Source organism: Microcaecilia unicolor, chromosome 6, assembly GCF_901765095.1.
Source record: "Microcaecilia unicolor chromosome 6, aMicUni1.1, whole genome shotgun sequence".
In the NCBI taxonomy this organism is placed as follows: domain Eukaryota; kingdom Metazoa; phylum Chordata; class Amphibia; order Gymnophiona; family Siphonopidae; genus Microcaecilia; species Microcaecilia unicolor.
In genome coordinates, this window is record NC_044036.1 from 115176659 (window position 1) to 115202704 (window position 26046).

At 42.2% G+C, this 26046-nt stretch overlaps 1 protein-coding gene across 1 annotated transcript in view; it reads left to right on the forward strand.

The window, feature by feature from the left end:
- Positions 1-5073: 5073 nt before the first annotated feature.
- Positions 5074-26046, forward strand: part of LOC115471580 (deleted in malignant brain tumors 1 protein-like) — a 339289-nt gene continuing 318316 nt past the window's right edge. The window contains exon 1 of the mRNA XM_030205253.1: positions 5074-5182. Coding sequence (XP_030061113.1) covers positions 5128-5182 — 55 coding nt within the window. The 5' untranslated portion in view covers positions 5074-5127. The remainder of the gene's footprint in view (positions 5183-26046) is intronic.

The following is a 26046-nucleotide window of genomic DNA, read 5'->3' on the forward strand; positions in this document are numbered from 1 at the left end:
CTGGGGAGAGTCGAGGAAAGGGTGGCCCAGTGGAAATCATATAAGTTGCGGTTTGTGGAAAAACTGCATGTCATTAAGACCTATCTGATACCCCTTCTCCTGTTCATATCCAAGGTCTGTTTACTGCCTATATCGTTACATGCCAGAGTATACAGCTTGTTTTTCCAACAGCTATGGGGGAACAGGATGAATATTATCCGGAGGGAGGTGACCTATTTGCCCAAAAGGGAGGGGGGGTTGGGAATGGTCAACCCTGTGGTACATTTTAGTTGTTTCTTTTTCCAACAAAATCTGGGAGGGGTCTTGCGGGAAGGGAGGCCGGCTTGGGCAGACTGCATGGCCTCCTGGCTTCAGCGGTACTTGAGGGATTGGGTGAGGGGAGGTCAGGCAATGCCCCTGCGAGGGAAGGCGGGATACTTGCCACAGTACATCTCACCTCTGTTGAGATTGGTGAAGAGATGGGGTATCACAGTACAGGAAATCCAGAAGGAGGACAGGAGGCAGCTACAACACCGCATTATTCAGACACACTTTTCAACACGTCTAGCCTTGAGGGACTGCCCAGGTCCACTACAGGAGGAAGGTCTGGCTTTCCTCAATTCATCACGCCTCCCCCGGAAGATTGCGGACATGGCCTGGCTGACTTTCCACAGCCGGCTTTATGTTCGAGCTAACATGAAAAATAGAAACAGCAATGATCGTAAGTGCCCGAGGGGGGAGTGCGTGACGGAGGATGAAACAATGGACCACTTCCTCCTCAAGTGCCCGTTCAATCAACAAGTCTGTCAGGCAGTAGCCCGCCAATTAGGGATTCCTTTCTTCCACCAGCTATCTTATGCAGAATGGGCCTATGGAGGGTTTCCAAAAGGAAAGGGGTGGTGTAGGGAGACACTGTATATCATCGCTGCAGCCCTTTGTTACTTCCTGTGGCAGGCACGCTGCCAAGCTTCATTATATCGGAAGTGGCTGTCTGTACAGGAGGTGGCAGGGGATGTGGTACATTTTGTCCAGCAGCTGGCAGTGAGGGAGAAGGAGCATTGTTCTGGACTACAGTGGGCAAGGCATTGGAGGGGTTTTTCGTTTCAGCCTCCCTGAGTGGGAGGGTTTGTTGAGGGGCGGGGGTATTGGCCAGTAAGGTTTTATTTATTTATGTATTAGTTAGCGGGTTTTATTGCTTGTTTTATCGCTTGTTTGTATGCTTGGTTTGTCTTGTTGCAAGTTTCAATAAAGACAATATGACACACACACACACTCACACATTCACTCTCTCTCTCACACAGTCACTCTCACACACACTCTCTCAAACATACACACTCCGAGGAAAACCTTGCTAGCGCCCATTTCATTTGTGTCAGAAATGGGCCTTTTTTACTAGTAGGATTTAATAAAATGCACCTCCCATGGGCGTAGTTTGACTGTTTCATTTGGGGGAGGCAAAGGATGGGACGGAGCATATTAGCATATTCATTTGCTAATGAATATGCTAATATGGAGCAAGGAAGGAAGGGAAAAAGAGCTGGCTTTTTTTGGGAATAACCATAATGAATATGTATGAGATATCAAGCCAGCTATTTCTCCCTCCCTTCCTTCTTTCCTCCTTACCCAGCACTCCCTCCATCTTGTAAGGCACTGCCTACCCAACAAAACAGTGTTAGAGATCTGGCCATCTGAATTGATTTATTTTCTCCAGGAGAAAATAAATCAATTCAGATGGCCAGATCTCTAACACTGTTTTTGTTGGGTAGGCAGTGCCTTACAAGATGGAGGCTCAGGGCCTCAGGCTCAGTCACTTCCACTCACGTACCGTCTTCGGGACAGGCTTACAGCGGCGAACTAGCTAGCACCAGTAAAAGCACCAACAAACAGGCAGGCTCGACTCCGTCCTTCGCTTCCCTGCCCTCTCAGCGTCCCGCCCGAAAGGAAATGACATCAGAGGAAGGCAGGACGCAGAGAGGGCAGGGAAGTGAAGGACGCAGTCGAGCCTGCCTGTTTGTTGGTGCTTTTACTGCGACTTCGGGTGAGAAAGTTGTAAGTCATCGTGACGTCAGTCGTTTTGTTAGGGGGGCAAGGCCCCCCCTCGCCCCCCCCAGTCTACGCCCATGGCACCTCCAACGTTTTGAAGCTGAGAAACTGAAGCCTTCAAGCCTTGAATCATTCCTGCAATGTTTCGAAACTATGTGTCGTCAATTGAGGAGATGGAGCCTTACAGAGCGCACAAATGCTTCAAGGCTTGAAGGCTTCACTTTCTCGGCTTCAGAACGTTGGAGGTGCGTTTTATTATATAGGATGTGCTCGGTGCTTTTCTGTAGCACATGGGAGGAATTTAATATATGCTGATTAAAGTGGAGGAGTGGCTGGAGGGGGGGTAGGGGAGACAGGAGAATCGCTGGGTGGCTGGAGGGGGACAGGGGAGACAGGAGAATCGCTGGGTGGCTGGAGGGGGCAGGGGACAGAGGAGACTCGGTGGGTGGCTGGAGGGGGGGGGGGGCAGGGGAGAGAAAAGCATTGGTGGGTGGCTGGAGGTGGGCAAAGGAAAAAGTAGAATCGCTGGGTGGCTGGAGGGGGAGCAGGGGAGAGAGGAGAATCGCTGGGTGGCTGGAGGGGGGACAGAGGAGACACATTCGCACCCAGCAGTCTCACTCTCTCTCTGTCACACACACACACTCACACATTCACTCTCTCTCTCTCATACACAGTCAATCTCACACATATTCTCTCAAACATACACACTCTAAGGAAAACCTTGCTAGCGCCCGTTTCATTTGTGTCAGAAACGGGCCTGTTTTACTAGTATTAGATATTTTTCTATGTATTCATTAACAGTTTTTATAGCCCCTGATGCATAGGCGCCGACTCCGTGGGTGCTGTGGGTGCTCAAGCATCCCCAATATTTCACCCACCGGAAGTTCGTTCCCTTCCCCCCCTCTGAATTCCAGAGTTGTCGTCCCTCCCACCCTCCCTTCGAGTTCAGGCCCCCTCCCTCCGAATTTTAAAAGTCATCTTGACTTACCTCATCGGGGTTACGGCGGCTGGCAGCAGAGATAAAAAGCATGCAGGCTCAGTGCTTACTTCAGTTTTCTCTTCTCTCTCTCTCAGCTCTGGTCCAGCCCTCATTTCCTGTTTCCACAAGGGCGGAACCAGAGCTGAGAGAGAGAGAGAAGGGAAAACTGAAGTAAGCGCCGAGCCTGCACGCTTTTTATCGCTGCTGCCGGCCGCCGTAACCCTGACGAGGTAAGTCAAGATGACTTTTTAAAATTCGGAGGGAGGGGGCCTGAACTCGAAGGGAGGGTGGGAGGGACGACAACTCTGGAATTCAGAGGGGGGGAAGGGAAACAGGATACTGGGCTAGATGGACCATTGGTCTGACCCAGTATGGATACTCTTATGTTCTAAGAGCCTTTAACTGTAAAAATAAGGCTTGTGGGGTATCCCCATTTATAGTGAATATTCTCTGAGCATGGAAAAGAAGTTACTCCGTGAAATGCTTGCCTTTTCTATAGCTTTACTGGAGATAAGTCTGGGTAAACTTCAATAGTAAGATCTTTCTATTTAATTGGGCCCTTTGTATGTGATGCTGCTAAGAGCCTTGCTTTCATAGAGAACTCATGTAGGCAAATTATAATGTCTCTGGCTTGTTGATCTCTGCAGGCACCTAGCACTCTATCTATGCAAGGCTTGCCATTATCCTTTCCATCTAGGACCCATATATACCGAAACAGTTCAGCTTTTTTGATAAACCATTTCTTCCGGGATTCCTCGAACTCTGAGGTTGTGCCTCCTGGACCTGTTTTCAAGGTCCTCGGTTTTATTCCATAAGGCCTGCACTTCTTTACTTACAGAATCTCCTTGGGTCTGAAACACATCCATCTGATCCTTGCAGGTTTCAACTTGGTGCTTCAGGTCCTTTTGCCACTCTTCTTAAGCACTCCAATTTCATTTTTTATGTCCTCCAAAGTAGTTTTAATATCTTGCCGCATCAAGGAAAAACTCTTTTTTTAAGTTGGCCATCTATCTCGCTAGTTTAGAGGAGCCATGAAGTATCGCTTGATGCTCTGCATTGGTGCTATAGTCCCCTTCTGATTCTGCTGAGTGTATCGGCGCCATCTTTCAGGCCCACGCAGCACTCCTGGTGACCCAACAGAGTAGAATTGCTAAAAGACCCGCCACAGGACCAGCAACAAAAATAGGTACAATATTATCTCCCAGCAGAAATTGCCAAGGGAAGCTAAATATGGTCCTCTATTAAGGAGATTAGACTCAATATTCTAAATACTGGGACAGAGCCCTGAATTCAGGCTGCCATCCTGGGCGCTGATGTCACTTTCTTCCCTAGCACACTGTAACTTCTGTGGAGGAGCAGAGAAATTTTAGGTCAGAGTCCAGAGCAGGGAGTCATGACAAAGGAAGAAAGGCCTGGAGGGAAAAGACACCCCAGGTAGGAATGGAATGGTCACGGAGGAGTTTTACTCTCAGTAGGGTTGTGCCCAACAATATGTGGGAACACTGGTCTGGGATGGGATGAACTTGGATGAAAAACACCCAGATGTGACTTTTGTTTTTTGTGCACTCTACTCATAAACTGTAAATAGAAGTTTGTTTTATGAACTGTTAATTGAGTTGAATCAGTAAACAGTCGTTTACCTGCTGCTGGGACTGTTTGGTTGTTCTTTTTGAGTGAAAGTTCCTGAAAACCCAGGATGGGGATACCCTCCGGCCTACCGGAGAACTCTCTGGCCCTGCTCTGGCCCCCACTCATCACTCAAAGTTTTGTGAATCCTGGTTGGGGTACACACCCCATAGAGCTTTGCTAGCATCTCAAACTATGTGAGTGGGGCCAGGATTACACTTATTTTGTGTGGGTCCCTGCTCCCTTCCAACCTAAGAAGAAGAGCCTTGGGGAACAAATGAAATAAAATTATAAAAAAGTAAAAACAGAATTTTGCCTCCAGATAGCAAGTATGTTTGTATCACTTTAAAATTAGGACAGTCACTTTGGGAGCCAAGATTTAAAGCCAAAATAACAGTTGCAGCAATCAGTGAGAGTTGCAGCAATCAGTACTTCCCCAGTGAATGTTTACAGATGAGATGTGGACAGAAGCAGCTCTTCTCTCTTAGCGTGAAGAAGCAATGTTTGCACTGTGGAATAACCCCATGGACAAGGTTGTGCTGGGCTACGTGTACTGTAAGTATCACTGCCGCTGCTTTTCTGTCACTGCTTTGTTAGGAGAGAAAGGACAAACATAGAAGAAAATTTGAAAAGCCGACGTGCTGTCCCATATGCAGGGAGACCCACTTTAGTTGAGCACACCATGGTTAATTAAATCAATATGTGGGACAGAAATTGTAGATACACAGTGTGTAACATATAAAAACAGATTGTGACTGCAGATAAGACCCATCTAATCTGCCTAGTTTCCATTCCTGTTCCATGCTCCACTTGGCCTCTGGATTTTCCTTTTTTGAATTCTGTTACTGTTTCTGTTTCAAGAGAGGGGATAGGCTGGAGAGAGAAGAAATTAACTTTTGCAGTAGCTCAAGGTGTCATGAGTTAGATTCAGGTACAGTAGGTATTCTGCCATCTCCAGTGAGAAACTGTCCAGTACATACATCACTTTACGAGAAGAGCTTCTAATGTTGCACCTGACTTTATCCTGAGTCTCGTATCATGACTTCTTGTCATAGAACTTCCTTTCCACTGCTTCCCGGGTATTATGCAGACCTTTTGAAATATTTGAATGTCTCTGTCATATCCTCCTGCTCTCTCTGCTAAGATCTAAACTGTACATATTTAGCCGGGTAGCAGCACCTGCTATCCAGATGAATCTCATGGAGACAGATACTCAGAAAATGCTGCTTAATGTCTTTAGCCACTGTTGCAGCATTGTCTGTATAGTGCCTGGACAGTCCAGGGACAGATCTGAGTCGGAGACCACAGTTTTCGTGGTAATGGTGATTTTCAGCATCACTACCAGGATGACTATCCGGATCACTTAGGACAGAAAAAAAAAATATATATATATATATATTATACATATATATATATATAACCTAAATGTATCAGCTATCTGGATAGTGGACCAAAATGTTGCCACTATCCAAATTTGGCATTCATCACAGTATCCAGATATTCAGCTTCAGCTTTTTAAAAAAAACAACAACCCACTAACTGGCCCAATATCAGGGTTTAGTTCTTTATGTCTCAATTCATAGGGCTTATACAACAGACTGTACAGCGTTTTTATCCTTTGGACTACCTCTACTCGATCTTTGGGAGGTGTCATTCAAAATCTGTACAATTCCATCATCACTTTTCTTTTGGTGCACCTTAGTATTCTTCTGGCTATTACCACTGCCTCATCACACTATATTGAGACCTCATAGTCATCCGATATGATCTTCTACAGTTCTTCCATATTGTGCATATCAGTAATTCACTAATACCCCATTCCCCCACATCATACACTATTTTCTAGGTTTGTTGTCCCAGCCTTTATTGCCACAGAAAAACAGTGACATGGCATTAAATTTTAGATGGTATATTGGCCTTTTTGATTTCAATTGTTATTGTCAAGGCATAAAATATTGTCTTCAAAGGCAAATACAGTTCTTATAATCCAGCACTGGCCTTAGCTGTCAATGAAAACATGTGTTTACGTTTGCATTTTGCCACAGCTACCCCAGAAATGATGGCTGGTTGCATATATACCCTGCTCCATCTGGACCCTTATTCAACAATATCCAGTAACCCTGTACTAAGCAAAGGAGGAGAAGGAGGTTCAAATGAGCTTCAATGAGACACCTCAATTTCCTCAATGTGATACCAATATACTGATGTGTGCTCAGTTCCTCCAAAGAGATAGGAAGCTATCTACTAGAACAATAAGCATTTTCATAGTCTGAGCATTCAAGCGTGTGGTGGTTATTGCTTGCTGGTTCTTCCCATGGTGCCCATATATTGAGCCAGAATCTACTGTGTTAGTACATACGTGCTCAAGACGCTAAAGAAAGTGTTCTGTTGGGTAAATGCAGAAATAGAAGTCATAGGATTGTACAGCATCTGCTCTTTTGTAACATGCTTTCTGGTAATCATGAGGCAGGAGACTTAACCTTAAGAATGTTAGCTCTTGCCAGACTGGGCGCTAATCAGAAATAATGAAGGAATAGCAAATTGAGGCCAAGTGACAGATTATGGAATCTTTGATAAAAATTTTATGACTATAAGATGTTCCATGCTGGCTCAGACCAAAGGACTATCGAGCTCATCATCAAGTGTTCCACAGTGACCAATCTGGCAGATCCAGATGAATGGATCCATTTCTTGCAGTTCTCTCTAAGGGCTGGCCAATAGTTTTCTGAGATCTACTTGGCTACTAATTGTTCATGAGTCCATTAGGAATTTGTCCAAATTTCTCTTATAGATGGCTTGACAACATCTTCCAACAATGACAAATTTCACAGATTGATTGTATACTGAGTGTAAAAATACTTTCTGCAATTTGTTTCAGGTCTACTACATATTAGTTTTAAGGAGTATATCCTAGTCCTTGTACTGTTAGAAAAATGTTTTTATGTTTTCAAATTACCTGTTCCAACTACTACTGCTTTTGTAAACATCTATCATATCCTCCCTCTGTTTAGCCTTTCTTCATTTGTGATACTCTTCTCTGAATATTTTCTAGATTCTGCTATATCTTTATTATGACCAGAACTGCACACATACACATGGTATGATCGTACCATGGATCTATACAGGTGTATTTCAATACTCATAATTTTATTCATCATCTCTTCCTGAATAATTCTTAAGATTCTGTTTCTTTGATTTTTTTTAAAATGCTGCCTCACACTAAGCTGAGGATTTCAATATATTGTCCACAATGACTCTAAGATTCTTTTCCTGGGTACTGATTCCTAATATGGAACTCAGCATTCTCTACATATAGCTAGGAGTATCTTTCCCTATATGTATCGTTTTGTACTTACTTATATTAAAATTTCACTGCCATTTAGATGCTCAATTTTCCATAACTACTTAGAATATGTTTGTGTCATCTGCAAATTTGATCATTTCTTCTTAGCTTCCTTTCTCAGATTGTTAATAAATGAACAAAAGAGGGCCCAATACAGATTCTTGAGGGACTTTCCTATTTACCCTTTCCATTGGGCAAACTGATATTTGAGGGGTGTGGGAAGAGGCAGTTATCAAAGTGCGATAAAAGGTCATCTCTTACCAAATCTTGATTTACCAAAGAATTCAGCAACCTGTGATATGTCAGTACTGCAGGTTGCTGAATCCCATGGTAAAAGAATAACACTGCTTGCAAACCACCCTGCAAGGAGCATTATTCTAGTAGTGGCCCAGAAGCATCTGCTCCCTACCATGATTTTCAGGCCATGCCCCCCTGCTGATCTGGGAACCCCATAATCCAAAGCCTGTTCCTACCTCAAAGGATCCCTCCTCTCCTTCGTGCCAGTACCTAGGATCTCTGGTTTTCAAGGATTTTCCCAGGCAGGAGTGACCTCCAATTGCTCCTGTCCTTCCAGGCGCCCCTAGCGGTAGTCTCATGTGACTTTCCCCCAACATGAGAAGTAAATGGCTTGAGACACCCCTACCACTACCATGAGTGGTCTCACAGTACTACCGCTGGAGGCTAACCCTTAGCGGTAGTACTGCGAAAATAAGCTAGAGGTTGCAGCAGTCATTTTTATCTGGAGCCATCAGGGACAGGGCTGTTAAGGTAGGAGCAGGGCAACGGCTGCTGGAATGGAGAGGGGGCTTCTCCTAGGAGGGGACTAGGCCTTTTCTAGGGGAGGTTCAGGACAGAGATTCACTTGTGGTGGGAGGGGAGGGGGTTTGAGCCATGTTGGAAGGGGCCTTCTCTTGTTGGGGGGGGGGGGGATGTCAGGGTCATAGGAATCGAAGGAGGGAATTGAGTCCAGGCTGAATATTGGTCAGGACCTACACAAGCTCTGGTGACCAAGACATGTCTGAATAGCCAGGTATGACCAATGTCAGCTGGACATGACCCAGCATTGCATATCAGGGTCTAATTTAGCTGGCAATAGCATATATAAAAACAGTGGCCACTGCTAGCTGAATATTGACCAGAATGAGGCAAATGACTGTTGTAAAAGATATACTACTACTACTCCTTAACATTTCTAGAGCACTACTAGGGTTACGCAGTGCTGTACAGTTTAACAAAGAAGGACAGTCCATGCTCAAAGGAGCTTACAATCTAAAGGACGAAATGTCAAGTTGGGGCAGTCTAGATTTCCTGAATAGAGGTATAGTGGTTAGGTGCGGAAGGCGACATTGAAGAGGTGGGCTTTGAGTAAGGATTTGAAGATGGGCAGGGAGGGGGCCTGGCGTATGGGCTCAGGGAGTTTATTCCAAGCATGGGGTGAGGCGAGGCAGAAAGGGCGGAGCCTGGAGTTGGCGGTGGTGGAGAAGGGTACTGAAAGGAGGGATTTGTCTTGAGAGCGGAGGTTACGGGTAGGAACGTAAGGGGAGATGAGGGTAGAGAGGTAAGGAGGGGCTGCAGATTGAGTGCATTTGTAGGTTAGTAGGAGAAGCTTGAACTGTATGTGTTACCTGATCAGAAGCCAGTGAAGTGACTTGAGGAGAGGGGTGATATGAGTATATCGGTCCAGGCGGAAGATAAGACGTGCAGCAGAGTTCTGAACGGATTGAAGGGGGGATAGATGGCTAAGTGGGAGGCCAGTGAGGAGTAGGTTGCAGTAGTCAAGGCAAGAGGTAATGAGAGAGTGGATGAGAGTTCGGGTGGTGTGCTCAGAGAGGAAAGGGTTGCTGATGTTATAGAGGAAGAAGCGACAGGTCTTGGCTATCTGCTGGATATGCGCAGAGAAGGAGTCGAAGATTACTCCGAGGTTGCGGGCAGATGAGACGGGGAGGATGAGGGTGTTATCAACTGAGATAGAGAGTGGAGGGAGAGGAGAAGTGGGTTTGGGTGGGAAGACAATAAGCTCGGTCTTGGCCATGTTCCGTTTCAGGTGGCGGTTGGACATCCAGGCAGAGATCCCTGAGGAACTTCAACAGAGAGCGGGATGGGGTGGAGGAAGAACCATGAGAATGTACTCTGAAGGTACGGTGGAAGAGATAAGAGGAGAACCAGGAGAGGACAGAGCCCTGGAACCCAAATGAGGACAGTGTGGCAAGAAGTAAATTGTGATTGACAGTGTCAAAAGCGGCGGATAGGTTGAGGAGAATGAGGATGGAGTAGTGGCCTTTGGACTTGGCAAGGAAGAGGTCATTGCAGACTTTAGATAGCGCCATTTCTGTCGAGTGTAAGGGGCAAAAGCCAGATTGAAGCGGATCGAGGATGGCATGAGAGGAGAGAAAATCAAGGCAGCGGCTGTGAACGGCACGTTCAAGTAACTTGGAGAGGAAGGGTAAGAGGGAAATGGGGCGGTAGTTGGAGGGATATCAAAACTGTTCACAATATTTATACTCCTTGGTCTCCTCCGAGGTGTACTTCCTCTATTCTCCTGCATCTCTTATACTCTTTTACTGATAGACGGGTGTTGCATCCTCCCTGCTCTTTTATAAGTGTCTTTTTCACTCTCAGCACTTTTAGTAGTCACTTCTTCTTTTGTATGTACTCTCAAGTCATAAACTTTCGAGCATGGGATATACCCTAATCTCCAGTCCTTCACTCTCTGACATCATCTAGGAAAGCAGTGAGCATTTAGAGACTAGACCAACACCGGAAGAAGGAAGAGAAGGCTTTAACACCTAGCCTACATGCTTCTCTGCAGTGCATTGCCATCTGCACTTTCTCAGCCAAGCCTTACCCTCCTCCATTCAGTGTCAACAGCATGAGTGTCTGGACCCAGAACAACTCGAGCCCCGCCTCCTATGACATAATCTAGGAGCGCGGTGAGCATTTAGAGACCAGACCAATGCTAGAAGCGCCACCTGCCAGAAAGGTGCACACCTCCTTGTCGTGCCAATAAAGGAGCGTGACAAAAAAGGGCTCTTTTGTGTACTCCTTTGTGCGGACTTTGGGTGGATCTTAGGGAAATGTGTTTGGGAAATAAGGATATTTCTTATTGTTTTAGACACTGTTTTTATTTTTGTTTTATGGTTTTATATGTTTGTAAGTTTTGATGCTTATGGAGAGCCAACCAATTCCTGCTCTTGTAGGAAGAGGACATTATGGTGAGTTGAGTCATCACTTTAACCTAGTCATGATGTTGTCTAAGGTATCATTCAATAAATAGTTGCACTAAATTCATACAATATACTCAACAACTGTTGCATTTATATTTATCTTTATTACATCAATTAATCTCATAAACCTAACAATTATTGTCTAAAATCCCCATATATCTACCATTCATTCATTCATCCATTCACTCTAATTCACATTTATAAAACTAATATCAAAATATCAAACTCTATAACATTAGAACACCCAGAATAATAGAATCACTTATAATCTTATAACAAAATGTTTTGCTTTCAATAGCAATACTGGTGTGAAACTTGTAAATTCCACTGACATTTAAAGCACTTATTCTTCATTACGATCTTCTCTTGATCTATTAATAACCTGCTGTGAACTCTCTGTTACCATGTGAAAATTAGTCCATTGATTAAATCAATTGTCCACCACAGCAGGTTAAAACAAAAAGTTACATTCCATCGTAAACCACAACTGATTTACTATGTGCTGTAGTATTGAATGACAGTAGTTCCATTCACCGTGACTCCACTCTTCACGGGACTAATGTGAATCTTTTCCTTGATTTTCAAACTGCTTCACTGCAGCTGTCCTCTCATTTGTTTACTGAAACACTTGTACACGGACCCACAAGTGGGTCCGTGTACAAGTGTTTCAGTAAACAAATGAGAGGACAGCTGCAGTGAAGCAGTTTGAAAATCAAGGAAAAGATTCACATTAGTCCCGTGAAGAGTGGAGTCACGGTGAATGGAACTACTGTCATTCAATACTACAGCACATAGTAAATCAGTTGTGGTTTACGATGGAATGTAACTTTTTGTTTTAACCTGCTGTGGTGGACAATTGATTTAATCAATGGACTAATTTTCACATGGTAACAGAGAGTTCACAGCAGGTTATTAATAGATCAAGAGAAGATCGTAATGAAGAATAAGTGCTTTAAATGTCAGTGGAATTTACAAGTTTCACACCAGTATTGCTATGGAAAGCAAAACATTTTGTTATAAGATTATAAGTGATTCTATTATTCTGGGTGTTCTAATGTTATAGAGTTTGATATTTTGATATTAGTTTTATAAATGTGAATTAGAGTGAATGGATGAATGAATGAATGGTAGATATATGGGGATTTTAGACAATAATTGTTAGGTTTATGAGATTAATTGATGTAATAAAGATAAATATAAATGCAACAGTTGTTGAGTATATTGTAACCTAGTCATGAGAGATGTTTGCTTAATATTCCTTTGAATGATGATGAATGTAATTGCTCAACGATTGGTCAGTGTAAAGTAAGATTTCTGTATTATTTGACATGGTGACTGATAATAGGTTTGATATTTTGAGTATTACTGAAGCCTGGTTACTTGTAGACGACCTTGTGGTAGTGAGTCAGTTATGTCCACCCCACTTCCTTGCCTTTTTTTCAGGCTCAGCAAGATTGGAGAGGTAGAGCAGTGATTATTATTTTTAGAGATCATTTTAAATTGCCAGGAAGTGAATATGCTGAAATGCTAGTATTAATTTCTCATTCTTTAAACATTATCTTTTGTTATTGTGGTCCAACAGTTTTGTATAATGACCCCTCTTTTCTAATAGAGCAGTTATTTGATTTAAATTACCCCCCCCCCATCAAGTACTATTATTTTAGGAGATTTTAATTTGCAAGTAGGCAAAAGGTATTGGAATGAGTCTGTGGATAATTTTTTTTACATATGATTGGAAACAAATTGTTGAGGTGCTGACCCATAATGGTGGCCATATTTCAGATCTGATTTTTGTACACAAAATTAAGAAAGCTTTGCGGGTACCATGGTCTGATCATAGTCTGATTAAGTTTGAACTTAAATTAGTAAGAAGTGTATAACACTTTACCATACCTAATCAATATTACAAACATGATTCTTTTGATCCATATTTGAAATCTGTTTTATCCTCAACATTGGTTAATTTTAAGTCATTAGATGCATCATCAGCTGTTCAATTATTAAATTTAGCATTATTAGTCTCTTGATGAAGTTGCTCCTAAGAAGTTACATTAAATTGCACAAGTTCATAGGGCTCCGTGTTTTAATGATGAACTTAGGAATCTTAAGCTAAAACAGAGACAGGCAGAAATAAACTGAAGAAAATATCCTTCTAGGGTATTTTCTAGAAGAACTGCTATTGTAAATGCAAAAAAAAAAAGTACATTAATAAGCTTATTGAGAGTGCTCCTTCCGAGTCTAGGGAATCATTTGCTGAAGTTAACCGCTGACTGCAGAACAAAAAACTGGCATGATACATCTTTAGCTAGTCAAGATTTTGCATTAGGTTTTGCTTAAAAAAAAGAGTGAGTAGAATCACACAGCAATATGTAGGAGGAAATGTCCCCTTCGAATTACACTGCTCTCTTTCCAAAGATAAGCTTTGGAAAGAATTTCAGTTCATAACTTCACAGCAGGTCACATAAGTTCTGTTGGATTATTTGTAGTAAATAATTAGCAGATTTTAGTACACACAGCTTCAGCTTTAGAAATGTTAATTTCTTTCTTCATCTCTCTCTCATTCACCCCAGAATAATTCACTGCTGAGTCACTTTAAGTTGAAGTAACAAAACATCTGTTTACTCACAGTTTGTAGTTAGATTATAATCAGACAGGCTTATATATACATATTACTATACATTTGTATTATCAGCTCCTTCCATGTGCTTAGATGGCAATGGATGCTCACACCACCATAGATCCTCTCAGGTTAGGAGAGATCATGAGCTCCATGTGCTCCATGTGCTGCATCTGCTGTGTCTAACCCCCACAGGAAGTTGCATAGCTGTGTGACCTCTCTAAGTAATTCACATCAGAGGTCACAGAGTAATCACAGAGAAATAATAGGTGACAGTCAATGCATGTAAAATACAATTACATTCCAACAAACCCCTTCTCATGCATAACTGTCATGCAATTATTTATTCATACAAAGTCCAAGCTTTATACGCAGATTCACAAAATGTTCTCTGGGTAACGGTTTGGTCATGATGTCAGCTGTCATCTCACTGGTGTGACAATAGTGTAGACTGATGACCCCTTCTTTCGCCAACTCTCGCACGTTGTGGTATTTCGTTGCGATGTGCTTGGTGCGTGACTGAACCTTGTCATTCTGTGACAGTCGGATGCAGCTCTGATTATCTTCCATTATCTGGATTGGTCTCTTTTCAGCTATTCCAAAATCCAGCAAAAGTTTTTCAATCCACATCAGTTCTCTGCACGCTTCCGATACAGCCACATATTCAGCTTCTGTAGAAGACAAACTCACAATACTTTGTTTATGACTGGCCCATGAAATGTGTACATTTCCATACATAAACACATATCCACTTGTGGATTTATAATCAGAATGATCCCCTGCCCAATCTGAATCACAGTAACATATTAGTTTTGGATTACTATTGGCTGAAATCTTTAATTTACAATCAATGGTACCCTTTATATACCTTACCATCCTTTTAACTGCAGTCCAATCTGATTTGGTAGGTGAGCTGACCCTTCTGCTCAAAATTCCTACTGCATTTGCTATATCAGCCCTGTATGTGGTAGTTAGATATAAAAGCTTACCTATGGCTGATCTATATTGGATGTTATCTGGTAAAGGTTCTCTTACTGTTTCATCCTTCAGAAAATCAGTGATCATGGGAGTGCTTACAACTTGGGCATCTTGCATACCTAAACTTTCAATAAGCTCATTTATTTTCTGCTTCTGGCTTAGAAGATAAGAACCATCATTTTGTTTCTCAATTTCTATACCAAGATAGTATGACACATTTCCAAGTTCTTTTATCTCAACATTGTGGTTTAAACACTTTACAATGTCCTTGTACTCTTGCTCACTTTTGCTTGCAATGAGCAGATCATCAACAAAAGCTAAAATGTATGCATATTGTCCATTTGTGCACCTAGTGTACAAGCATTTATCTGCTTCACCTTGCTTAAATCCTAAATTTGTCAATATTTCATGCAATTTTTCATTCCAACATTTTGCACTTTGCTTTAATCCATAAAGACCTTTGTTTAATTTACACACTAGCTGTCTTTGTTTTGTATTTATGAAACCTGTTGGCTGTTCCATGTACAAGTCTTCAGTTATATCTCCGTGAAGAAATGCTGTTTTCACATCAATGTGGTTGACTTGCATGCCTTTTGAGACTGCAATGCTCAGAAGTGTTCTGATTGTCGTGTGTTTCACTACAGGTGCAAACACTTCATCAAAATCTTCTCCATATTTTTGAAGATATCCCTTTGCCACTAATCTTGCTTTATACCTTTCCACTTTTCCTTGTGCATTCCTTTTTAACTTGAATACCCATTTGCATCCTATAGCTTTCTTGCCAGGAGGTAATTTTGTAAGAATCCAAGTATTATTTTTATCCAATGCATCAATTTCTTCTTGTGCAGCTTTACGCCATTCAGCAGCTTCTTCTGCTGGCATTTTCTCAATCTCATCCCATGTTAAGGGCTCTTGAGCTTCTGCTGACTTTGTTAGGTAAGACAGTCTTGGGGGTGGAACACCTTTGTTTTCCCTGGATGAGCGTCTGACTACAGGTTGGTCTGACCTTTCCGCATCCTCTATATCTGAGAGTTCTTCTCCAATTGATTCCCCTTCTCCAACTGTACTGTCTTCTTCAATGATCCTTTCTGTGTCTGCTTCCTCTGCCTGTTCCTCGTTAGATACAGGTGAGTTGCTTTCAGACATCTGCCTTGGTATGGCATTTATATACACTGGCATGTCTATTATGGTTCTAGTTTCATATTCTGGATGATAAGGCTCATCTGGGATAATCCAGCCTTTATCAACCCTTTTGTTTTCATCAAAATATGTAACATGTCTTATGCCAACAATGCCAGTTTTCAGATTCAAAATTCTATATCCTTTGTGTCCTGGAGTATATCCAACTAAAATGCCCCTTTCTGTTGTGGAATCCAGCTTATGCCTTCTTTGTTTTGGTATATGAGCATATGCTGTACTTCCAAATGTTCTTATGTGTGACAGGTTTGGCTTCCTACCATGCCATGTCTCATGTGGTGTGCGCTCAGCGCCTTTAGTTGGCATTCTGTTTTGTAGGTACACTGCTGTGAGAATGGCTTCCCCCCATAGTCTTTTAGGGAGATTGCTATCTGACAGCATACATCTGGTCATTTCCACAAGTGACCTAAATTTTCTCTCTGCAACAGAATTTTGCTCTGGTGTGTAAGCTACTGTTGTGATATGTTGAATGCCTTCTTGTTCTAGAAATGTGCGCATGCTTTGTGAAGTGAACTCACCACCATTGTCGGTCTGAAGAACCTTTGGTTTTCTTTCAAATTTATTGCTCACCATGGCTACGTATTTCTTCAGCATGTCTGTGACTTGACTTTTCTCTTTCAGCAAATAGGCCACACAATATCTAGAGAAATCATCCAAGAATATTAGCACAAATCTGTTATTTCCCAATGATGGGATATTAAACGGTCCACATAAGTCACTGTGTATTAAGTCCAGCACTTTATTACTCCTATTTCCTGTGTATGCAGGAAATGAGGGTCTCACACCTTTTTGAGTAACACAGTCTATGCATTTCTCCATTTTACCAGCATCTGCACTTATCTGAATGCCGGTGGCTAGTTGCTTACTGTAAAGATCCTGGATCACCTTAGAATCACGATGTCCCAGGCGGCGGTGCCAGATTTCCAGACTACATTTACCATCATTCTTCCTTACTTGCGCCATATGTGAGGCTTCACCTGAAATGTTCAGCTTATAAACATCATTATGCATAAAAGCTTCAGCATACACTTCATCATTTTTAGAGATTGTGCACTTACTGTTTTCAAAATGAATCACAAATCCCTTCTTATCTAATGTAGATACACTAAGCATATTGCAAACTGCTTGGGGAATATACAAGACATCACTTACAGGAATTTCTTTAACTTCATTAGACACTTTGCATTTAAGAATCCAATACCTTTTGCTTGGATCTTAGCAGTCCCTGCGTTTGCAGTTTTAAGAATACCTTCCTCTGGACACATTTCCTGAAAGAAATCCTTACAATTGGTTAAATGGCATGTGCTCCCTGAATCCAAAATCCAAGTACTTTCATTTGAATTATTATTTACCATAGTCAAAGATTTTTCTGCCATTAGAAAGCCCTTGTGTTTATCTTTGTCCTTCATACATTTCCTGGTTTGAAAATTCTTTAGTTCCATTGGCTTAGGTGAGCTAGAGGGAGTGTTTTGTGTTTCCTTACACCATTTAGATACATGTCCCTCCTTTCCACATGAGTAGCAAATCAGCTTGCCCTTGGGTGGAGTTTTCCCATAGCTCCGCCTTCCTCTGTTCTTTGCCAAGAAATTTGTTTCATTTCTCTCTGACTGACTTTGAGAACACATCTCCTCAGAATCATTTATTATGCATTCCTGCCTTAGTTTTGATGTTGTCTGTTCAAAAGATTGCCCTTCAATGGCCTCATTTACAGACCTAAAAACATCAAACTTCTTTGATAGTGAGGTAAAAAGAAATGCTCTTTTCAATGCATCACACATGGGAATTCCTGAAAGTTCTAACTTTTGAAATGAAGACATAAGATGCATAATGTGATCATTACATTTACTTTTATCCCTTAATTTGGTTTCATTCAACTCTGCCAACCAAATTGGTTGCTGCTTTGCATATGTAGTTGCATACATAGTTCTCAGCTTACATAAAATGTCCTTTGGTGTATCTTCTCCCTCCACTAATATGGCTTGTTTCTCTGAGAGAGCTTCCAAAAGCATGCACTTCACATAATAGTTTGCATTGTCCCATTCAGCCATATTTTCAGCTGTTCTGTCTTGGTCTAAGCATATATCTAATCTTTTTGCTCGAAGGAGACATATGAATCTTAGTTCCCACTGCTGATAATTAAACTCATTTAATTTAGGCACCTTGAGAGAATAGAACAATGGTGAATTTCTTCCCTCAGCCATTTTCTTAGCCTTCTGTCTGCTGTGTGGGGGGAGAGAGAGACAGACTGAATCTTTCCTTTAAAACTTAAGAGAAAAATGTGGCCTTTTTTTTCTGCCTGGTAATATTTCTCTTCTTTTTCAATTCCTGAGCCCTGGGCCCATAACCCTTTTGTTGGATTATTTGTAGTAAATAATTAGCAGATTTTAGTACACACAGCTTCAGCTTTAGAAATGTTAATTTCTTTCTTCATCTCTCTCTCATTCACCCCAGAATAATTCACTGCTGAGTCACTTTAAAGTTGAAGTAACAAAACATCTGTTTACTCACAGTTTGTAGTTAGATTATAATCAGACAGGCTTATATATACATATTACTATACATTTGTATTATCAGCTCCTTCCATGTGCTTAGATGGCAATGGATGCTCACACCACCATAGATCCTCTCAGGTTAGGAGAGATCATGAGCTCCATGTGCTCCATGTGCTGCATCTGCTGTGTCTAACCCCCACAGGAAGTTGCATAGCTGTGTGACCTCTCTAAGTAATTCACATCAGAGGTCACAGAGTAATCACAGAGAAATAATAGGTGACAGTCAATGCATGTAAAATACAATTACATTCCAACAAGTTCTACATAAAGTTAAAACCTCTTCTTGTCCTTTAGACCATGTCATCCTTCATTTGTGAAAGCATTGAAAGAGGTTACTACCAACACATTCACATGTTTTGTTAACAAATCATTGTGAGGGAAGTTTGCCAGATTTGCTGGAAAAAGCTTAAATTCGCCTACTACTTAAAAACCAGTCACTGGATCCTAGTCTGTTTGATAATTATAGACCAAATTTCTTTACTACTTTTTGTTTTAATCAAAGGTGATTGAGAAGGTAGTCTATGAACAACTATTAGAGTTCTTGGATAATAATAACATACTTGATATGAATCAATTTGGTTTCAGGGCAAAGTATGATACAAAAACATATTGGATGTTGTAAGAACAGGTTTTGATACAGGGTGCCAATTCTTTTTAGTTGCCCTGGACATTTCGGTGACCTTTGATACAATTGACTACAGCATTTTAATAAACAAATTACGTTCTGTCAGTATTAGTGGTTCTGTACTGAATTGGTTTAGATCATTTTTATCCGAGAGACTATTTTGTGTGTCAATACTGTTAAACCACCTGAATTTGATATCTCTACTAGTGTGCCTCAAGGGTCCTCATTGTCAGCAATATTGTTTAACATCTTTTTATTACCTCTGTGCTGCCTTTTAAATTGTTTAAATCTACAGTACAGATTATATGCTTATGATATTCAATTTTTGCTCCCAACTGATAAATCTGTTGAGCACTCCTTTAATAAGCCATGTCTTTGTTTATGTACTACTACTACTACTTATCATTTATATAGTGCTACTAGACGTACACAGCGCTGTACACTTGAACATGAAGAGACAGTCCCTGCTTGACAGAGCTTACAATCTAATTAGGACAGACAAACAGGACAAACAAGAGATAAGAGAATATTAAAGTGAGGATGAGAAAATAAGGGTTCTGAACAAGTGAACAAGGGTTAGGAGTTAAAAGCAGCATCAAAAAGGTGGGCTTTTAGCTTAGATTTGAAGACGGTCAGAGATGGAGCTTGACGTACTGGCTCAGGAAGTCTATTCCAGGCATATGGTGCAGCAAGATAAAAGGAACGGAGTCTGGAGTTAGCAGTGGAGGAGAAGGGTGCAGATAAGAGAGATTTACCCAGTGAATGGAGTTCCTGGGGAGGAATGTAGGGAGAGATGAGAGTGGAGAGGTATTGAGGAGCTGCAGAGTGAATGCACTTATAGGTCAATAAGAGGAGTTTGAACTGTATGCAGAAACGGATAGGAAGCCAGTGAAGTGACTTGAGGAGAGGGCTAATATGAGCGTAACGACCCTGGTGGAATATTAGTCGTGCAGCAGAATTTTGAACAGATTGAAGAGAGAGATGGCTAAGTGGGAGACCTGTGAGAAGCAAGTTGCAATAGTCTAAGTGAGAGGTGATAAGAGCGTGGATGAGGGTTCTGGTAGTGTGCTCAGAAAGGAAAGGGTGAATTTTGCTGATATTATAGAGAAAGAAACGACAGGTTTTAGCAGTCTGTTGAGTGTACTATCCAACACTGAGAGTGTGTATGGAGGAGGGAGGAGGAGGAGGAGGAGGAGGGGATAGCCATCCGAAACTGAATATGGAGAACACACAAATATTAATTTTATCTGGTAATCAATCTAATGATATTCCTTCTAATTTCACAACTGATAATGTAAAAATTCCAATCCTGAGGAAAATGAAAAATTTTAGTGTCATGTTTGATTCAGCCTTGACAATGAAACTGCAGTTCCACAAAATTATCACAACTGTCTTTTTTACAAATTAAAAATAGTTAGGAGGTTATGAGAGCTGATTTCCTCTTCAAATTTTAGGCTAGTTGTACAAATTGTGATTATTCCTTATTTTGATTACTGCAACAGATTATTGATGAGATTTTCAAAAAATTCTCTTAAGCACTGAAGGTAACACAAAACCCTGTAGCTAGAGTACTTTCTGGAACTTCACATTATACTTATGTTACTCCTAATCTGAAAAACTTACATTGGCTACTAATAGAACATCCAAAGGTTTGAATAATCTGATTTCACTGGTTATTTCCTCTTTGTTGAAGTTACATCAACCAACTAGATCATTGCGCTCTATTACAAGGATCCTACTTGAAATTCCCTCTTTCTGTGTAATTAGATTAGAAGAATATAGGATGTCAGTCTTCAAAGTAATAGGCCAGTGGTTCCCAAACCTGGTCCTGGAGGCACCCCAGCCAGTCAGGTTTTCAGTATATCTACAATGAATATTCATGAGATAGATTAGCGTGCAGTGGAGGCAGTGCATGCAAATCTCTCTCATGAATATTCATTGTGGGTATCCTGAAAACCTGACTGGCTGGGATTTACCCAAGTCTTGGGCTCTACCTTATGTCTCATACAGGTTTCCAGCACTCAGCAGATCAATCACTCTCCAGCATCAGTCTTCTCCATGTCAGGACTGTAGGTTAGCAGCAGCTTCACACTATTTCTTTTCCTTGAAGACAGGTTCAGATCTCCTCACTCCTCTGTAAGGCACTCGGGGAAGAGCTGTGGGCCAGAATGGAAGCCCCTGGTTCTTCTTATTCCTATATGGGAACTAACCTCTCTTTATGTCAGTGAGCCCCAAGGGACAGCTATGAACCAGACTGGCAACCCTGGTGTTATCCTGGCTTCTCTTCCTTAGCCTGTAGGCCAGGGAGCCAAGGCTTAGATGAGCCCCAGAATGTGGAACCCGCTGCTTGTAATTTTACATCTCCTCTATACTAGACTCTTCTGGAGAAGGAAAACCTTGGCTCCTCCCCAGGAGCAGACTGACCATTCAGGCAACCAGGCAGTACCCAAGGGATCAGAGCAGCAGAGGGACCTGTGCTTCCCCCCACATGATCTGGCATCTTATAACCATCTTCTATCTACCCAAGATCTCTTCTACTCTCCTCAGTCGCCCCCCTTCTGTGATGTGGCATCCCCCTGGCCTACCTTAAACCGTGTCTTCTAGGAGATCTCTGACAGAAGCAGTAGCAATTCACAAATGCTGTCTGTGGCTTGCCCAGAGCCTCTCCTCTGCTGTGCCTGGCCCCCATGGAAACAAAAAGCTGCATTAGAGTAAGCTGGGCACAGCATAGGAGAGGCTCCAGGCAGGCCACAGACAGCATTTGTGAATTGCTGCTGGTACTGCCGCCGAGAATCTCCTAAAAGACACGGTTTAAGGTAGATTGGGGTGGGGGGAGGGGAGGGAATGGAAGGAGAGAAAGAGAGAGAGAGAGAGAGAGAGAGAGAGAGAGAGAGAGAGGAAGAGATGGTGGATCAGGGGGTGAAGGGGAAGGAAGAAAGAAAGAGAGAAATGAACAAGGGGGGTGAAGGAGAGGGAGGGAAGAAAGTGATACAATTGTATGGTAGAAGAGTTGTGCTAGCTCCGGTTTCTTTTTGTTGCATTAAGTCAACATAGATGGTCAAATGTTCCTATTATTCCTGTAAATGGCTTCCAGCATGAGTAGCTGCAAGTACTCAACTAGTAGTCCGCTTCTTTAACTCAGATTAATTAGCTCTGGGGGGATACAATACATCAGGTTTCAACAAGTTCTGATTCTGGCTTCCCACATTCCACATCAGTTAAAGAAACTGACAGCAAGCCAAATAACTTTTGTAAATAGAACAATGAGCAGCATAAGGCATTAAAGTGACAGAACTGCAGGACACATGGTGCATGGAAGAAGCGCTGTGGGTGAAACTGGTAAGAGGGAAAAGAAAATGTATTTACATCGGAGTAATATTCAGGTCACCTTCAAAGTCAGAAGAAATGGACAGAGACTTAATTGAAGACATCCACAAGATTGCTAGGAAAGGGGAAGCAGTACTGATAGATGATTTTAATATGCCGGATGTTGATTGGGACGTTCCTGCTGCAGGATCGTCCAGAAGCAAAGAGATCTTTGATTCCCTACAGAAAGAATTGTTTCAGCAGTGGGTAACAGAACCGATGCGGGATGGAGCTATTCTGGACCTGGTGCTTACAAATGGAGAGAATGTTTCTGAAGTTACAGTGGGAAACCATTTGGCATCTAGTAATCAGCAAATGGTGTGGTTCAATATTATGACAGAGGAGAGAACTTATTCGAGATTGAAGGTCCTGGATCTCAAAAGAACTAACTTTGCCGAGATGGGGGAATTTCTCAAGGAAGTTAGCAGGATGGGAACAGCTGAAGGAAGGTGATAAAAAAGGCTGCTCTGGTTCTCGAACATAGTAGCTGAAAAGGTAAGGAAAAAGAGGTTAGCCTTCATACGATATGACTCAGAAAGAAGACGACAGATGAAAATACTGCCTAAGAGAAGCTGGAAAAGCTGTCAGGAAAGTAATAGGCAAATGGAAGAAAAGATAGCTAATACAGTGAGATCTCGGTTTTCGTTGATAATCCGTCCAAAAACAATCAACGAAAACCGAAACCAACGAAAACTGAGGCAAATATTTCCATATGAATCAATGTAAATTCAATTAATTCATTCTAGACACTCCAAAATACATACCAAAAACACATTTTATGGAGAATAAATATAGTAGTCCCATGATGGAGCTAAAGGGAAAGGGTTAACTTATTAGCAAGGGAAACACTTAACAGGGACAATGAGATTTGAGCACATGTGATTTTATCTTACGTGCATTGCATTAGTCGCGTGGGGTGATGCTCACACAATGAGAAACAATGCCACAATGAGCATGAGAATGCGTGGGTCGCCCTTTGTTTTTGCAAAATTAGCAGTGAGGTCACGTGGCCACGCCGACGAAATCCAAGGCAACCGATGAAATCCGAGACAAATTTTTCACTGAAAACATCAACGAAAACCAAAACCGATGATAACCGAAGTCAATGAAAACCGAGGTATTACTGTATGGTAAAATTGGGGGATGAGACATTTTTCAGATATGTAAACGACAGGAGGAAATGCCAAAATAGCATTGTGAGGCTCAAAGTAGAAGGGGAGGAATACGTGGAAGCTGATAAGGCTAAAGCTGAACTGTTTAACAACTATTTCTGGTCTATGTTCACGGATGTAAGGCTGGGGGTAGGACCAGACAAAACAAATGCAAAAGGGGATGGATGTATGATAGACCAAGACCTGTTCTTGGAGAACAGTGTTCATGAGGAGCTAGCTAAACTAAAAGTAGACAATCCGAGGGAGCTCAAGGAACTCTGAGAAGTTCTGGCGGCTCCGCTGACTGACTTCTTCAATGCTTCCTTAGAGTCTGGTGTGGTTCCGCCTAGACCGATATGCTTATATCACCCCTCTCCTCAAGTCACTTCACTGGCTTCTGATCAGGTACCGCATACAATTCAAGCTTCTCTTATTAACCTACAAATGCACTCAATCTGCAGCCCCTCCTTACCTCTCTACCCTCATCTCCCCTTACGCTCCTACCCGTAACCTCCGCTCACAGGACAAATCCCTCCTCTCAGTACCCTTCTCCACCACCGCCAACTCCAGGCTCTGCCCTTTCTGCCTTGCCTCACCCTATGCTTGGAATAAACTCCCTGAGCCCATAGGCCAAGCCCCCTCCCTGCCCATCTTCAAATCCTTGCTCAAAGCCCACCTCTTCAATGTCGCTTTCAGCACCTAACCATTATTCATCTATTCAGGAAATCTAGACTGCCCCAATTTGATTGACAGCACTTTTTTGTCCTTTAGATTGTAAACTCCTTCGAGCAGAGACTGTCCTCTGTGTTAAATTGTACAGCGCTGTGTAACCCTGGTAGCGCTTTATAAATGTTAAGAAGTAGGAGTAGTAGGAGTAGTTCCAGAGGCCTGGAGAAGGGTGGATGTGGTCCCTTTGCACAAGAGTGGAAGTAAGGAGGAGGTTGGGAATTACAGACCTGTCACTCTGACCTCAGTGGTGAGTGTCAGACGAATCTGATTGATTTTTTTCGACTGGTTGACCAAACAGTTGGGTGTGGGAGGGGCTCTGGATGTGGTATATTTGGATTTCAGCAAGGCCTTTGACACGATTCTGCACAGGCAACTCATACATAAACTGAGTTCCCTCAGTGTGGGACCTAGAGTAACTGATTGGGTTAAAAATTGGTTGAACGGAAGGAGTCAGGGTAGTGGTAAATGGAGCTTGCTCTGAAGATAATGATGTTATAAGTGGAGTACTGTAGGAATCGGTGCTAGGGCTGGCTCTTTTTAACATCGTTGTGAGTAATATTGCGGAATGGCTGTCTGGTAAGGTTTGTCTCTTTGTGGATAATACCAAACTCTGTAACAGGGTGGACACCCCGGAGGATGTGGATGACATGAGGAAGGACATAGCGAAGCTTGAGGAATGGTCTGATATTTGGCAGCTAAGATTTAATGCTAAAAAATGCAGGGTTATGCACTTGGGTCACTTGGGTGAAGTGCTGCTGTGTACAAAGGAAGAGCAGGACTTGGGGGTGATTGTGTCTGATGACCTTAAAGTGGCCAAACAGGTAGAAAAAGTGACGGTCTAAACCAGAAGGATGCTTGGGTGCATAAGGAGTGGGATGACCAGCAGGAAGAAAGAGGTGATGGTGCCCTTGTATAAGTCTCTGGTGAGGCCCCACTAAGAGTACTGTGTGCAATTGTGGAGACTGCACCTAAGGAAAGATATAAACAGGATGGTCCAGAGGACGGCTACAAAATTGGTAAGCGGTCATGGACATAAAACATATGACAGGCTTATGAACCTCAGAGGAGGGAAAGAGGAGAAATGATAGAAACATTTAACTATCTCAGGGGCATTAATGTACTGGAAGAGAGCCTTTTTCAAATGAAGGAAAACTCTGGAATGAGGGGGCATATGATCAAGTTAAACAGAAATAGGCTTAGGAGGAATCTAATAAAGTATTCATTTACAGAAAGGTGGTGGAAGTGTGGACTGACCTCCTGGTGGAGGTTGTAGAGATGAGGACTGTGTCAGAGTTTAAGAAAGCATGGAACAAGCATGTGGGATCCCTTAGGTAAAGGAGGAGTTAAGGGTTATGGAGGAATGGTAGACTGGATGGGCCATTTGGCCTTTATCTGACGTCATGTTTCTGTTTCTAACCCTGTGGAAAAATTGCTGGAGGTTTAAGGAAACCCCAGAGATTTCTGTGGATCTGTTAAATGATGGAGGAGAGGGAGGGAAGAGATAGAGAAAAATGATGGATTGGGTGGTGACAATGGAATGGAGGTAGGGAGAGAAGAGAAGAAGATGTTGGACCACAGAGGGAGGGAGGGAGTTGTTTAAACCCCTTTGTTTAAACTGTTTACTGAGTATTTCCACC